The sequence below is a fragment of the Tiliqua scincoides genome, chromosome 7 (assembly GCF_035046505.1).
Source record: "Tiliqua scincoides isolate rTilSci1 chromosome 7, rTilSci1.hap2, whole genome shotgun sequence".
In the NCBI taxonomy this organism is placed as follows: Eukaryota; Metazoa; Chordata; class Lepidosauria; order Squamata; family Scincidae; genus Tiliqua; species Tiliqua scincoides.
Genome location: NC_089827.1, coordinates 62936801 through 62952289, shown reverse-complemented (window position 1 = coordinate 62952289; position 15489 = coordinate 62936801). Strand labels below are relative to the sequence as shown.

Sequence of the window (15489 nt, the reverse complement as noted above, 5' to 3'; positions counted from 1 at the left end):
CTGGTTATATCAGGTAGGCTCAGGCCACCTCCATGATACAGAAAGTGAATGGGGGGGGGAGAGAATCACAGTTTAATTCCAAATGTAAATGGATACCCACCAACAGCTCTTCATGTTCAAGAGTTATAACTTGGATATTTTATGGATCAAAAGCAGATTGTAGTCCTCAGCTAAGTTCAGTGAAACTGTTTCAAAGGAAGCAGGAGCCTTAGAATGCTGTCTGAATACTATACAGAATGGTCACCAGTTCTGTCCCTAGATATTCAACGCACAACACCGTGTGACTGAGAATTATATCATTTTAAAAGTTTTTAAAGTTTTGAAAAAAAAAAAACAACCCCTAGGTATTTGATTGAGGGCAGTGTTTTACCTTGGGGGGGGGGGGGTACTATGGCTTCAGGTAGAAAGAAATGAGAAAGAGAAGTGAAAGAGCTAAAAAAAGACATGAAGGACTAGGAAGAAAAGAAGAATGTGAGAGATGCATGTGATAATGGGTGCGTATCAAATTACTCCATGATAATAAATTGAGTATCCTGACACTCGAGGTTTGTGACCTTCAGAGCAGTTTTTTACAGCAAGTGATGTTTTGTTCCTCTGTTCTTGTCTGTGACAGTGTTGAAGCTGTCTCGTATGCCAGGGAAGATTCCCCAACTCTTTTGGATGGTAGTTTAGGAGAACACCCAATCCAGGAGGGTAACAGCCTATATCAGCAACTTTTTTCTCTGAAAATTAAGATCTAAAATTAGTGGATTAGTATTCCTCTGAGCAAAGAGAACTTACAGCCTGCCCCTGGCTCTTCAAGCGGGAATTGTGTTTTCTTTCCTATCTGCAGAAATGTTGTTAAAACCTATGATACAGTTTGAACTGCTGAAATGGTCAGGCTTTGCTCATGACTTTGCTAGATACTTGGATGCTTCTGTTAGGGCAGAATGCTGTTCAGTGGGGCATGCCATTAATATCACTAACAGGCTTTGCGAACTAAACTGGCCTTCCATCTGTTTTTGGGTGCAATTCATAGTTTGGTTTCTGATGTATATGAAGCATTACAGCATGGGTTATGACTTGGCCTTCAGTCATTCTGTGTACTATCAAAGAACAGCACAGATCACCCTATGGCACTTTCGCTGATAAAGCTCAACTACACTGACCTTTAGAGTGAAATGCGGCATATCTTTCTGGTCAAGCATCTGCTTGATTTAAGGTAGTCAGTGAATTATTCATGTCTGGTTGAGTGACTGGAGGAAAGACTGTTTCGGTTGTCTTTTGCAGATGATGTGTGCAGTATCACTATGGTGACCAGCACAAAAGTAATTACACAAACACAGCGGAGGAATGACCTGGAGCACCACCCTACACTGACACTGCAGCTGCCAATTTCATGGTGATGCAGAAAAGAAAAAGTTCCTTACGTACTCCTTGTGTGGTTCATCAAGCCCAGAAGTGCAAGACTTTTTCTAGAACAGGTCCAGGAACCATTTTTTCTCCTGGTGGATTCCAGGCTTGATTCAAAAATATATATTCGGTGGAGCCTGTGCATCCTGAGTTGTTCAAGCACTGCTGGACCACCTCCTGCTTTTCAAGTCCTTCTGCATACTGTGGGGAAAACAAACTCAGCACTTCCTCAGAGGTGCGGAGACCACGGATCATGTGGGGTCTCACTGAACATACATGGAATGAATTGTGTCACCAATTCCAGATGCAACTATGCCCCTGGAGTCCAGAAAAGCAGAATGGGTTCACTTTGCAATCCATCAAGACTCTTAGGGAGGAAAACAATGAGATTCCACTCATTCCAAAAGACCCCCCTTCAGAGAGAATGGAAATGAATGAAAGAAATACACCTTGGGTGACCTGAAGCAACAGTTGCTGTTAGGAAATTGGTATTAACCTCTGCTTCGCCCTCCCACATACACAAAGAGGAAAGGACAGCAATCTGTTCAATTTCATTTCTGCAGCCAAACCCAACTACTATTTCATCAAGGCTTAACAGTACAATTCACTCCTAGAAAAAAATAAAATGTCTGTCAATATCAACAAAAACAAAATATTATTTTCCCCAAACACAAACAAAATATTTTGATTTTACATCTCTACAATATTCGTATTTCCCAGGCTCACCAGTATTAAAATAGTTGTAATAACCGCTTACAGAAGTCCTCCTGAGGGCATAAGTAAAAGGCATGCTTGTACAAAGAGTAAAAAAAAAAAAAGAAAACTAATTCAGTTGTGAAAACAACACATATTTTGGAAATGTATTACTATGGAATAGACATTTTAAAGAGATGTTCTTTCTTCATGAGCGAATGTACAACTCCAGCTGCAATCGAGCAAAGGAGCACTTTACCTGGGCCATCTGTCTCTCCAGTTTTGATCGGGGAATATCATCAAAATAGCTGTCATTTCTTCTTCTCCGTGCATCCCCCTGCATCATAATGTGTGGGACGTCCAAAGAACCACCGGTAGTGTAAGTGCTTTGGCTAAGCGAGGGAGACAACTGAGGAGGCGTGTGGTTACCGCTGGGTTCCTGCACAGAATTAAGAACAAAGCAACCCAGAGTGAAACAAACGCTGCATTCAAGCCAAAAGTGCAAGGACAGCAACAGTGAGAATAACCTGCACTCTGACTTTGCCAGTCTGCCATGTCCCAAATGCTGACAGATGCCCTCTTTTTTCACAACAGAGCACCCAGATCTGCCTGTGGAAGTGGCAGTACCAGTGGGCTTCAGAAGTGCCAGTGACACCTTGTGTTGGAATAAGTAATGAAACACATACGTAGATTGGTCCAAATTGCATATTGGAACTCATGCTGGCAGAGGTAGGCAGTGGTGCTCCTGAGGGGATCAAGGAGGGCAAAAGTCCCAGGAGCCACACCTGTGGGCGCTGTGAGGGCAGCGCTGCTGGACTGCCACACCCACCCACCACACTGCTGCTGCCGCCTCTGCTCACCCTCTGGAGCCATTCCACGGGCAGTCCACACTGTATGTGAGGGCTCTGAAAGCCTTCTGAGGCCCCTGGAGCACCCCGAAACAGTATTTCCAGTTTCTGGAAAACTGGAAGTACTGCTTAATGGCACACCAGAGGTCTCAGAAGGCTTTTGGAGCACCTAAGGACATTGCATGAGGTTCTACAGGCTGGGTATGTATCCTCTGGGGGGGGCGTGTTGCAGGGTGGGCGGGTACTGCGGTCCTGTGTCCTGGGGTGGCACAGGGGCCAGGACAGCAACTGGAAGTTGAGGCAATTTCACAATTATTTATTATGAGAGGCCGAGGTGTGCTTTCCAGAGTTGTGCGTAAGAAAGGGGATATGAAGTGCTTTCTTCAATTGCTGACAAGATCACCCTTCAAGAATTACAGCACTCCTCTGCTGCACAGACAGATACACTGGGTAATAATTCTCAAAACTACTACCACTTCACTACATTTAGCATAATAATTAAAATGTTTGGGATTTACATTGCACTTTTGAGTGTTCAAAGTGCTTCATATAAGAGCACATTGTACATTTTTATCAGTAATATTTACAGCAACCCTGCTTCCCCGGGCAATACGCAGTTTAGTCCTGGGGTTTCTTCATTTTCTTGTTCCATTAATAAGAGCCTAAAACGTGTGAGTAGTTCTCTCAGCTTCAAGCACACCTCCTAATGCTACATTTAACATACTGTGTAGTTTGGCCCCAATGCCAATCTCCAGCAATGCATAACCACACAAAAAAGTTGGTTTTATTCTTCTGTGGCACTGCAGCATCTTCCCCACTTCTCTTCAGTTAGCTAAGAGATAATAGGACTAACTTGAGGAGGGAGTTACATGCCCTCCAACCATAAGGTAATACCACCCAATTTGTCTCTTACAAGCACACTGCCTAAAATAATCTCCAGTTTTGCTAATATAACCAAAATTCTCTTTACTTTTCCTCTTTACCTTGCATGAGGCCCTGTGTTCCACTTAGAGCTAGAGACAAAACCATAAGACATGACCCCGCAAAAACTTACTTAGGGAGTAAATCTCCCTAAAAGTTTGAGAAACACTGTAATACCTAAAACAATGCTAAAACATTAATATAAAAACAATTAAAACCATAACCAATACAACACAATTGGATCACAGTTAAAAGATGTTTTATAAAAAGCATCAGTCCCCCCCTGTCAATGTTTAAAAGCTTCCCTAAATAAAAAGGTCTTGTGTTTTTTAAAAGAGGAGAAACAGCCATTATTGATTCTTTGTCCCTCTGGGGACAAAGCCCTAACTGCAACCTGAAATCTATCTAGCATGTAACAGAGGTTAATCCAATTAAGAGTGCAATTGTACACATAATTCCCAAGAGGTAAGCTCTGTTGAGTTCATTGGGACTAACTTCTGAGTTAACATGCTTAGGACTGCACAATATGCCTGCATAACCTCTCAAATATTCCTTGAGACTATTACAAATTGCAGTCTTTGGGGCTTTAATATCATGTCCTACATTTCTCGCCCCCTGCACTCCAGCTACAGTTTTGTTCCACTTCCAGACTGATGAAAACTTCAAGAAACCTCAAAATTTGTTCATGGCTTTGTGACATTTTGGATAGCCCTAATGATGGTATTGCTACACTGTGGCTTCTGGATTTTTTCTAGTGGGCCTGTGCCCAGTTCCTCAAGTACGGGAGTTTGCAGAATGCCCCAGACTTTTGTTATGGACACAACTTACTACAACTTTCTGTTGCATATTTATGTTTAAGCATCCTTACAACATTTTACACAAGGCCAGAGAGCAACACCTAAAAATATGCTGTATTTAAGCAGTTGTCCAAAGCAAAATACAGTAAAGCTCAGTGACGCTTTCACCAACAGTCTTTCAAGAACTGCAGTGTATCTCTCCCAGAAGCCTCAATGGCAGCCAACAGAGAAAATAGCCATGTAATTTTTAAAAAAAAAAAATTCTTTTTTTAAGCTGGGGGAAGGGGCTTGTGTATGAGATGCAGAGAGCAGCTTGCATGCTATAATGTCCTCCTTTTATGACCTCATAGTACACTTGACACCAAAATGTGCTGTGTCCTATTGATGTTTGAATATTAAATCTGTATCACTCAAAATCTCCATTAAAAAAATTCCATTCCAAGGAACTGTCTTTAACTAGCTTACAGTGCAATCCTAGGTATGTCTACTCAGAAGTAAGCCCCATTGTGTTCAATAAAGTTTACTCCCAGGAAAATGTGCACAGGATTGTATCCTTACAGTGCAATCCTATGCCTGTTTATTGGAAGTATGGTCTACTGTGCACTTGGTTCTATTTTCCAATAAGCGTACTTTCCATACGCTTGTACTAACTTGTGCCTGTGCCAGTGATATCGCTGGTGCAAGTCCATGTTGATCCATGCAGGTGCATCAAGCCAAGGAAGAGGTATAAGATATAGGGTGTGCTGGCACTGCCAGTTCCACCTCCCTCCCGAGCCTGATTCGCCCCTGTGGCCACCCTATTCCACCCTGTTCAACTTCCTTCCCACCCTCCTCTGCACTGAACTGACTTGCTCTGGTGGGCTTACTGATTACCACTGGTACACGTGGGAAGGCTTTATCACAAAGCTCTTTACAGTGCTTTTGTGACAGCATGCACCGGCAGAATGCGCATTCAGCTGGCACAGGTCTTCCTTAGGATTGGGCCATAAAGTAAGAAATGAACTGCATTAAGTAACTCAAGCAGGTATACATGTTAGTGTTATTAATTATAGCGCATGTGCTGTTTTTAAGACACAAATTCCCAAAGTGAATGCTGCTAGCAGAATGCAAAACAGCAAGCTTATGAAAAATGAACAAAAGAGAGAGCTATAAATCTCAGTTTGTATGAGGTTACTAAATAATCATTCCTGCTGCTTGAAGATTTTTATAGGCTTTCTACAACAAATGCTTAAGACTTTACAAGGCACCTGAGCAAGTTTGCTAGAACTTACCCTGAGGGTTATAGATCGTGGTGGTTTCTGAGGCGGATCTTCGTGAAGCCTGTCTCCCAGAGAGGCCAAAATGCGTTTTCTGTGGCCAAGAAAGCTGATTTTTAAAACCTGGAAAACAGAAAAAGCTTAGGCAAAAACAAGTCAATTTAAATAACCAATGATCAAAGAATTGCCATTAAAAAGCACCCTTATAGTGTTATCCATAATGACAAAGAGTCTTGTGACACTTTAAAGAATGATTCATGGCCAGCCCAGCCATGAGATGACCTCATGCCAGAGGACTGGAGGATAGCAAATGTCATACCAATCTTTAAAAAGGGAAAGAGGGGGGACCCCTATAGGCCAGTCAGCCTAACATCTATACTGGGTAAGATGGTGGAATGCCTCATCAAAGATAGAATCTCAAAACACATAGACGAACAGGCCTTGCTGAGGGAGAGTCAGCATGGCTTCTGTAAGGGTAAGTCTTGCCTCACAGACCTTTTAGAACTCTTTGAAAAGGTCAACAGGCATGTGGATGCAGGAGAACCCGTAGACATTATATAACTGGACTTTCAGAAGGCGTTTGACACGGTCCCTCACCAAAGACTACTGAAAAAACTCCACAGTCAGGGAATTAGAGGGCAGGTCCTCGCCTGGATTGAGATCTGGTTGAAGACCAGGAAACAGAGAGTGGGTGTCAATGGGCAATTTTCACAATGGAGAGGTGAAAAGCGGTGTGCCCCAAGGATCTGTCCTGGGACCAATGCTTTTCAACCTCTTCATAAATGACCTGGAGACAGGGTTGAGCAGTGAAGTGGCTAAGTTTGCAGATGACACCAAACTTTTCCAAGTGGTGAAGACCAGAAGAGATTGTGAGGAGCTCCAGAAGGATCCCTCCAAACTGGCAGAATGGGCAGCAAAATGGCAGATGCGCTTCAATGTCAGTAAGTGTAAGGTCATGCACATTGGGGCAAAAAATCAAAACTTCACATATAGGCTAATGGGTTCTGAGCTATCTGTGACAGATCAGGAGAGAGATCTTGGGGTGGTGGTGGACAGGTGGATGAAAGTGTCGACCCAATGTGCGGCGGCAGTAAAGAAGGCCAATTCTATGCTTGGGATAATTAGAAAAGGTATTGAGAACAAAATGGCTAATATAATGCCGTTGTACAAATCGATGGTAAAGCCACACCTGGAGTACTGTGTCCAGTTCTGGTCGCCACAACTCAAAAAGGACATAGTGGAAATGGAAAAGGTGTAAAAGACAGCGACTAAGATGATTACTGGGCTGGGGCACCTTCCTAATGAGGAAAGGCTACCGCGTTTGGGCCTCTTCAGCCTAGAAAAGAGACGCCTGAGGGGGGACATGATTGAGACATACAAAATTATGCAGGGGATGGACAGAGTGGATAGAGAAATGCTATTTACACTCTCACATAACACCAGAAACAGGGGACATCCAATAAAATTGAGTGTTGGGAGGGTTAGGACAGACAAAAGAAAATATTTCTTTACTCAGCGTGTGGTCGGTCTGTGGAACTCCTTGCCGCAGGATGTGGTGACAGCATCTGGCCTGGATGCCTTTAAAAGGGGATTGGACAAGTTTCTGGAGGAACAGTCCATTACGGGGTACAAGCCATGATGTGTATGCGCAACCTCCTGATTTTAGAAATGGGCTATGTCAGATGCCAATGCAAGGGAGGGCACCAGGATGCAGGTCTCTTGTTATCTGGTGTGCTCCCTGGGGCATTTGGTGGGCCGCTGTGAGATACAGGAAGCTGGACTAGATGGGCCCTTGGCCTGATCCAGTGGGGCTGTTCTTATGTTCTTATGACCTGATGCAACTCGTGTCTCTGTGCGGGAAGTGAGAGGGCGGCAGATTCAGGGTGCTCTGCACCCCACGTCTGCCACTACTTACGTAGCTAGAGGGGAGTGGGGCACTAAGATTTGCAGGAAGCCTCCCCGCAGTGTGCAAGCGGCCCCTCCCCCTCCCCTTGGGAGCCATTCGCCTCCGTTCCCCCCACCCACCCAAATGGCTCCCAAGGGGAGGGGAGGAGCTGCTTGCACACTATGGTGAGGTTAAACAAAAGCAAATGGCTCCCAAGGGGAGGGGGAGGGGCCGCTTGCTTGCTGCGGGGAGGCGCCCTGCAAAACTTAGTGCCCCACCCCCCTCTAGCTATGCCAGCTATCCCCCTGTCACCACCTCCCTCCAGCTCACCACAGACGCAAGCCACATTGATCTGTCTTCTTAGCATCTGTCACGCAGTTTTTACAAACTTGGAAGTGCAGGACTTCTGGTTTTATTTACAGGGACTGCACAAATAAAGGAGCTCCTTCATTAGTATAGTTCCTTTAAATAAAACCTGCACTTCCAGGTTTGTGAAAACTGTGCAACGGAGCACAGGAGCTTCTTAAAAGCGCGCCATGGCAGATGCGGCAACAGTGGGCCCAAGATGGCATTGGCCAGCATCCCCAGTCGTGCCCTGCTGCATTAATTTTAGCACAACTTTTTCTGAACTACAACCCACTTCAACAGATGCAAGTGATCTGTGTTATCCATGAGACTGATCTGCAGGGGACATGTGGAAAGATGTATAAGAATAACTAGGGAGCTAAGCTTGTGGGAAAGCACACTGGAAAGAATGCCAGGAGGAATCCAAAGAAATGAGAGGGATGGTACAGAATGAAAACAAAGGTAAGCAGGTAGAGATATAAAGATCTAGAGCAGGGGTGCTCACACTTTTTTTGGCTCGAGAGCTACTTTGAAACCCAGCAAGGCCTGGAGATCTACCAGAGTTTTTTTACAATGTTCGCGCCATCATAACATTTAACATTTATGTGTACAATGTATGTTGGTGTACCTTGCATAACCACATGAGCCAATATTGCACAACACAACATAATTAACTATAAACATTTTTTGTAATTACTTGAGTTTACTTTGATGACTTGCACTGAAGTGAATCAGCCAAGGATGCATAGCCCGGACAGTAGCTGCTGACAGCCAGCCTCAAGCACACTTCCAAATGTTCATCAGTCATGGTGGAACTTGGACTTAATGATCTTCATGTAGGAAAAGGCTGACTCACATAAATAAGTGGAGCCCTTCCTGCCTCAGGTGCGCTTATATCCCTGAGGGCCCTATTGCCTTCAAGTGGCTGCAGCTGTGCAGCACACTCTGCTGGATGCCCAGGCCTTACCCTTAAAGGGGCCACTGCTGACACCACATCTACCTCCTCACCAGATCTTCCTCGATTCCAATACAAGTGGGGGGGGATCTCTATACAGACCAGTGCAAAAACAGGGGAAAGGTGTGGGGGAGGGAAGATCTCTATACAGACATCACAGCAAGACCAGTGCAAAACCCCTTGCACACAGAACCAACAGATGGAAGTGGGGGGGGGGGAGATCTCCATACATACCAGTGCAAAAACAGGGGAAAGGTAAATCAGCCCCAGTAGAGTTAACGGGGCTCACTCCCAGGGATGTGTGGTCGGGAGAGAAGCCTGCCAGCGGCTCCTCTCCAGGTCTACTCATGAGTCAGCCCCAGTAGAGTTAACGAGGCTCACTCCCAGGGATGCGTGGACAGGAGCTCACTCCCAGGGCGGGGCTCACTCCCAGGGAAGCGTGGACAGGAGAGAAGCCTACGATCGACTCATTTTGCCTTGCAATCGACCGGTGGATCGCGATTGACGTAATGAGCACCCCTGATCTAGAGCATCAAAATGACAGGAGGAAGCAGTCAAGAGGAAGAATTATAAAATGCACACCAGGAAGGAGTAAAGACAGAAGGAAAAGGCCTCTGACTCCTGACCTGCCATTCGAGGGCTGAAGTGAGGCCAGAAACATTCCCTGCACAGGGCACTGCTTTTGAGGTGTACCTCTGTTGGCTGCAGTGGCTTCACGATCACATGGAACTGCACAGAGAAGGAGCCAGGGGGGCATGGGCTGAACATGGATTCACTGTGAACTGCCAGTGTTGAAGTGCAATCCTTTGGAGCCTGATACAAACTTGTAATGTGGGCCTGCTTCCCTTGATAAATTGAAGGATTGATTGGTGTCTTTCACCAATTGATTTGGATCCCTTTGTTCAAGCTTAGATTTCTGGCCACCCGATTTGTATTAATGCCAGTCATTGATTTTTCTCTGTAAACCGCTTTTGTGAACTTGTTGAAAAGCGGTATATAAATACTGTTAACAATGATGACGGGGGGCATGTTTGCATGTATATTAGTTACACATGAGTGCACTGACAAATGCCATTTAGATGCTGCTCCCCATGACTGGGATCTCTTATTAGTTCTCCGATGCACAAGCTCTTACAAGAGAATGCCCCATATAGATAAAGGACAATACGTCTGCATAAAACTCCTCAAGCATGATCTAAATTTAGCCTCAATCGTTTTCCTGATGTTAACAGGTTTGCAGCCTTAGAGGAACCCCTTGGATCTTTGGGCCTGGGTAAGGTGAACTCTTGTTGCCTTCCCTCCCCCTGCTTCAGCCCTGGTCATTGTATGTACATCTAACCCTTGTAAAATTATTTGTGCAGATACATGCTTTGGGAGTATCTGCATTGCTCCTTCACTTCTTTTTTTAGCTCTAGTAGGAGCAAAAGCAGAAGGACAAGCAGTTCCTTTTCTGCATAGGAACAATCAGGAGGTTGTACATATCCATCATGGCATCGTGGGTTACAAGCCAGGATGGGTATGTGCAACCTCCTGATTTTAGAATCAGGATGCAAGATGCAAAGAAGGGCACCAGGTTGCAGGTCTCTTTGTCTTGAGTGCTCCCTGAAGCATTTGGTGGGCCACTGTGAGATACAGGAAACTGGACTAGATGGTCCTATGGCCTGATCCAGCAGGGCTGTTCTTATGTTCTTAGGGCCCAATCCTATCCAACTTTTTAGCACCGGTGCAACTGCAATGCAGGCCACGGTAAGGGTACAAATGTTCCCATACCTTGAGGAGACTTCTGTGACTACCTCCCCAACACAGGTTATAGTGCACGCCCCATTGGTACAGCTGTACCAGCACTGGAAAACTGGATAGGATTTGGCCCTTAATTGGGTTATACCAGGGGTGCCCAAACCCCGGCCCTGGGGCCACTTGCGGTCCTCGAGGTCTCTCAATGTGGCCCTCAGGGAGCCCCCAGTCTCCAATGAGCCTCTGGCCCTTTAGAGATTTGTTGGAGCCCACACTGGCCCAACACAACTGCTCTCAGCATGAGGGTGACTGTTTGACCTCTCGTGTGAGCTGTGGGATGAGGGCTACCTCCACTACTTGCTGTTTCACGTCTGTGAGGCAGTAGTGGCAGCAAAGGAAAGGCCAGTCTTGCTTTTTGCAAGGCCTTTTATAGGCCTTGAGCTATTGCAAGACTTTCATTCATTCATATAAGTTCATCTTTAATATATTCATTTATGTAAACTTATGTAAATTTATTCAAATTTTAAATGTAAATTAATTCTTTTTTTTTTTGCCCGGCCCCCGACACAGTGTCAGAGAGACGATGTGGCCCTCCTGCCAAAAACTCTGTTGATACCCCTGGGTTATACTAACTATCCACTGATACTCCTCTCAGGGCTGAAACAGAATTGGTGCAGTGCAATGGTTGCTTACTGGATATGGTGAGAGAGTGCAGATCCCCCACGGCTATAGGCAAAATTTTAATTTACAGTTCTGATGTAGGTTTAGTTTTACTGTCAATGGTCATCGAACATAAACATCTTTATCCAGGATGCTCAACTACTTGCATCATGAAAGCAGATAATCCTAGAGAAAACATCTGGCACTCACATGTACACCCCTGCCCCAGCAAGACAACCAAGTACCAGTTTTTGGTATATGCTACTAACAGGAATGCTGTAGCTGTCCTGTGATAAATCATCTAGATTTCATCATTGGATTGTTACAGAAGCCAGGCCTTTGCACAGGTTATGTTTTATGAGGCATCAGGCAGCCATGCAACTTCACTGATAAATATGATACAAGCTACACAATATTGCCATTCCATTGCTGTTTTTCTACTGAAGGGTAATGAAAGCCAATGGTACAGTGCAAGTAAACAGGTAAAAGGTAAACTTGTAAACACATATTTAGCATACAATATTTTTGTTATCCGATTACATTTCAGTTGATAGTGGCATGAGTTGATAAAAGGCGATATTTATACTGTATAGAAAGTTTCTTAAAGTTGACAGATGTTTGTGGCATTTGTGTGTATTGTGTGTGTGTCACATGTAGCCTGACAAGTCTGTCTGATGATGGCTCATATTGAAAAGTACACAGTGTTCCAGTAAAGGTTGGCGTTAACTTGCATTATCTATTTTCTGCTAAGAAGTTTTTTCTAATTGTATGCAAAATGAAGGTACACTTTAAAATAGCTTGCCCTCTCACTATCCCCCGCTTCTTCCCAGCATGTTTGACTACTTTGCACACCCACTGGGCAATAAAAACTATACATTATTATTTAAAAGAAAAATCAAGGAAACTCCACAACATGCACACCAAACTCCCTGCCAAGACTTGAGGGATTCTATCAGATAAATAAGACAATATAGGTATTGGCTATTCTGGCAGCATCTATCTGAAACAGCACCCCTAGAAGATAGTGATTCATCAGAATGGAAAATCATTCATTAATTTCAGATCAGAAGCAGAAGAAAGATACTCTGCCTCTAAAGCACATTTATTGAGAGAACAAAAAACAGTAACAAAATTCTTATAACAAACACCCAGAGAGTCATATGTATAGAGATCAATTCCTTATCAACTCATAATTATTCACCAAAGTGTAGCTGTCATCTGAATTTATCATCTATTTCAGCTCAGCAGTTGTGAGAACTGCTGAATGAATAAATTTCACTGAATCAATTTCACCTGTTAGACACCAAAATAGGAAAAAAAAATAGAACCAGTTTCTGCAGTTTTAACAACTTATCTGTTCTAAATCATGGATAGCTTGAATAAGAAAAAGATATCATGCATATACATTTGCCTTGCTGTATCCTGGGAACCTGGGGAACAATTTTTCCCACACATACATAAGCAAGCTATAATACAGGAGTATAAATACTCCCACCTCACCACACACACAAAGTCTTACTAATGGCAGATGATACTGCTGGGGCATGCAGGAGTAACTGGTCCTGGCAAAAGGCCAGTAAATGGTAGAGCTGCTTTCCTCTACTAACAATACAGACTCATACCATGAAAACCTGTCTACAATGTGGCAGCAATATCAAAATCCACACTCTTTCACGCTTACAGTCTAATGCTATTCAAAATGATCTGTAGTGGAAAGCATACATTGCTGCGCAATATTGGTCGTGCAATATTGCTGTGCTTGCCAATGCTGCTGGCGCCCACGCATGCTTGCTGGTGGAAAGAGACTATTCGCCAGCACCAGGTAAGGTGGTAGAAAGAACGGAGGAGGAGGAATGGAGCTAGGGAGGGAGGTAGAACAGGGAGGGATGGGGTGGGATAGGCAGCCTGAGCGTGTGGCTGGATCCTTACCCTCTCCCATTCTCCCAATGGCAATTCTCCCATTGCCTTTATATTCCTTGGTTCTGCACCAGCAGGGATCTGTTCTTAGACCCACCGCAGATACTAAAAACCATGGATAAGCACATCTGCTGTTTTTGGCCCCTTAAACCTTTTTGGTACTCAAACTTTTCTGGCCAGTGGCTCCCTTGACTCCCGTGGCTGTTGGCCATGACTCCCCATCATGTTCCTGAGGGCTGGAAGTGACATCATTAAACAGGAAGTGGCCAGAAATATTAACTATATTAAATATAATATTATAATATTATATTTATTATAAAATAATGTTAAATATTAAATATATATTAACTATATTGATATTAATTATATTAATCATATCATTAATTAAATGCAGATCTTAAAAATATATTATTAATACACAGCAATATACATGCTTTATAAATGATCAGCTGCTAATCACTGTTGGAGACAGGATGCTAGAGTAGGTAGATTTTGTCTGGTCCAGGAGGACTCATTTTTTTAAACTGTGTAAGCATACCAATAGAATTGTTTTATCAAATGAACTTTGTGAACAACCAGTCTGAACAAATTACACACACGCACACCCCTGTGGACCCCAATCCAACTAGTCATTTCTCCCGTTCTCCCTGGATAAGATTGAACCCTTTATTAATTTAATGAAATTAAATTTTTCTAGCAGCTGGTGGGGAAAACAAAAATAGACCATGAAAATATAACAGAGCTGATAAGGGTTTGGTTAGGAAGCTGATTTGTCTCCTATACCAGGAGATGCACAACTCAAGGCTATGCATGTCTACTCAGAAGTAAGTCCCATTAGAGTCAATGGGGCTTACTCCCAGGAAAGTGTGGATACGATTGGGCTGGCAATCACTTCATCAATGGCTGATAAGTATTCCCTTCAAATAGCAAGATTCATCACTTTAAAAATACAGCCTTTCCTCTTCAGTCAATCAACAAGATTAATAAATCACTTTAAAAACAGTGCCCTTTTTCTGCCCCTGGGCAAGTAAAGTGTGTGCTTCTCTCTCTTCCCCCCCCCCCTTTGCCAACTGCCTGGAAACAACTTTAAGACCCCTGGTGACTGGTAAAATAGGAAGCGTTTTATTTGGGAAGGGGGAGGAAAGCGGGAAGGTTTGGAGATCGAAAGGGGGGAGTGGAAGAGGGAGGGGCTTGAGAGATTTCACTTTGATGAGAAGCGATCCCAGGCTGGGAACTAGGAACCAACCAGACAAGGATCAGCGAGGGTTACAACATGAAGCGAACACAGAAGGCGGCGGCATCGGAGTGGAGGGAGAAGAGGGCAGGGCAGCAGCAGCCACTCTCGCGGCTGAGCAACTCCCGTTTCTTCTGCTTTAAAAAAAGCGCAGATGACGGGCAGAAGACGGGCTCGTATTCTGCCCAGGGGTGTGACTGTATCGCTGCGAGAGGACACCCCGCACCTTCCCTTTGAGTTCCTGGCACCTCTGTAAAGTGCCGCGCCGCACAGTTTGAATAACACTGCCTTAAACCCTTTGCTCCGGTCGCCTCCAGAAGGTTTTCTGAAGTCTGCAGAGGCTGCATATGTCCGCCCACGGCCTCTGTGGGTTTCAGAATGGCCAAAAAGGTGGAGCTAAGTCTGGGGCATATAAAATCTGTGGATAAACAGGCTCCACCTGTAAATAGCTTTCTGATTGGTTCTGGCAAAGCACAGTCACCTTCTGGACTCATTAATGACATAAAATATAGCAGTCCCCGATTGTTTACTGCTACCACCCTCAACCACACATGACGTTATAGTTTCGGGAACTTAAAATGCATTCTTTACAACCTTCACATTAAAAATATTTACCGTCATATAGAGCATTAAAACCTACATAAAACACTGGGACACTGAACTCAGGTCACAATAAAGTCTGAACGAATAAAAACCATCAGCAACACAACATCGTTCATTCCTTGATAAGACACAAAGAAGTAACAAATAAAATTACAGCTATGTTGCTGGTATGTACACAGTACATCTATTTTCCTAAATCTATATTTCACTCATAAACATTTGCCCTAGGCTGGACTAGCATCCATTACA

General features: G+C 44.0%; 1 protein-coding gene across 14 annotated transcripts in view; it reads right to left on the bottom strand.

Moving 5' to 3' along the window:
- ANKS1B (ankyrin repeat and sterile alpha motif domain containing 1B) overlaps positions 1 to 15489 on the bottom strand; it is a 406398-nt gene that overhangs the window by 34585 nt on the left and 356324 nt on the right. For 5 of the 14 annotated variants that reach the window (XM_066634627.1, XM_066634628.1, XM_066634635.1 and 2 more), the window contains 2 exons: positions 5923 to 6030; positions 2345 to 2524 (listed from right to left, as the gene is read on the bottom strand). The exons of 4 other annotated variants lie outside the window; for them this stretch is intronic. In XM_066634627.1, the coding sequence (XP_066490724.1) occupies positions 2345 to 2524; positions 5923 to 6030 (288 nt within the window). The remainder of the gene's footprint in view (positions 1 to 2344; positions 2525 to 5922; positions 6031 to 15489) is intronic. 5 more of the 14 variants (XM_066634629.1, XM_066634630.1, XM_066634638.1 and 2 more) reach the window with 1 other exon arrangement.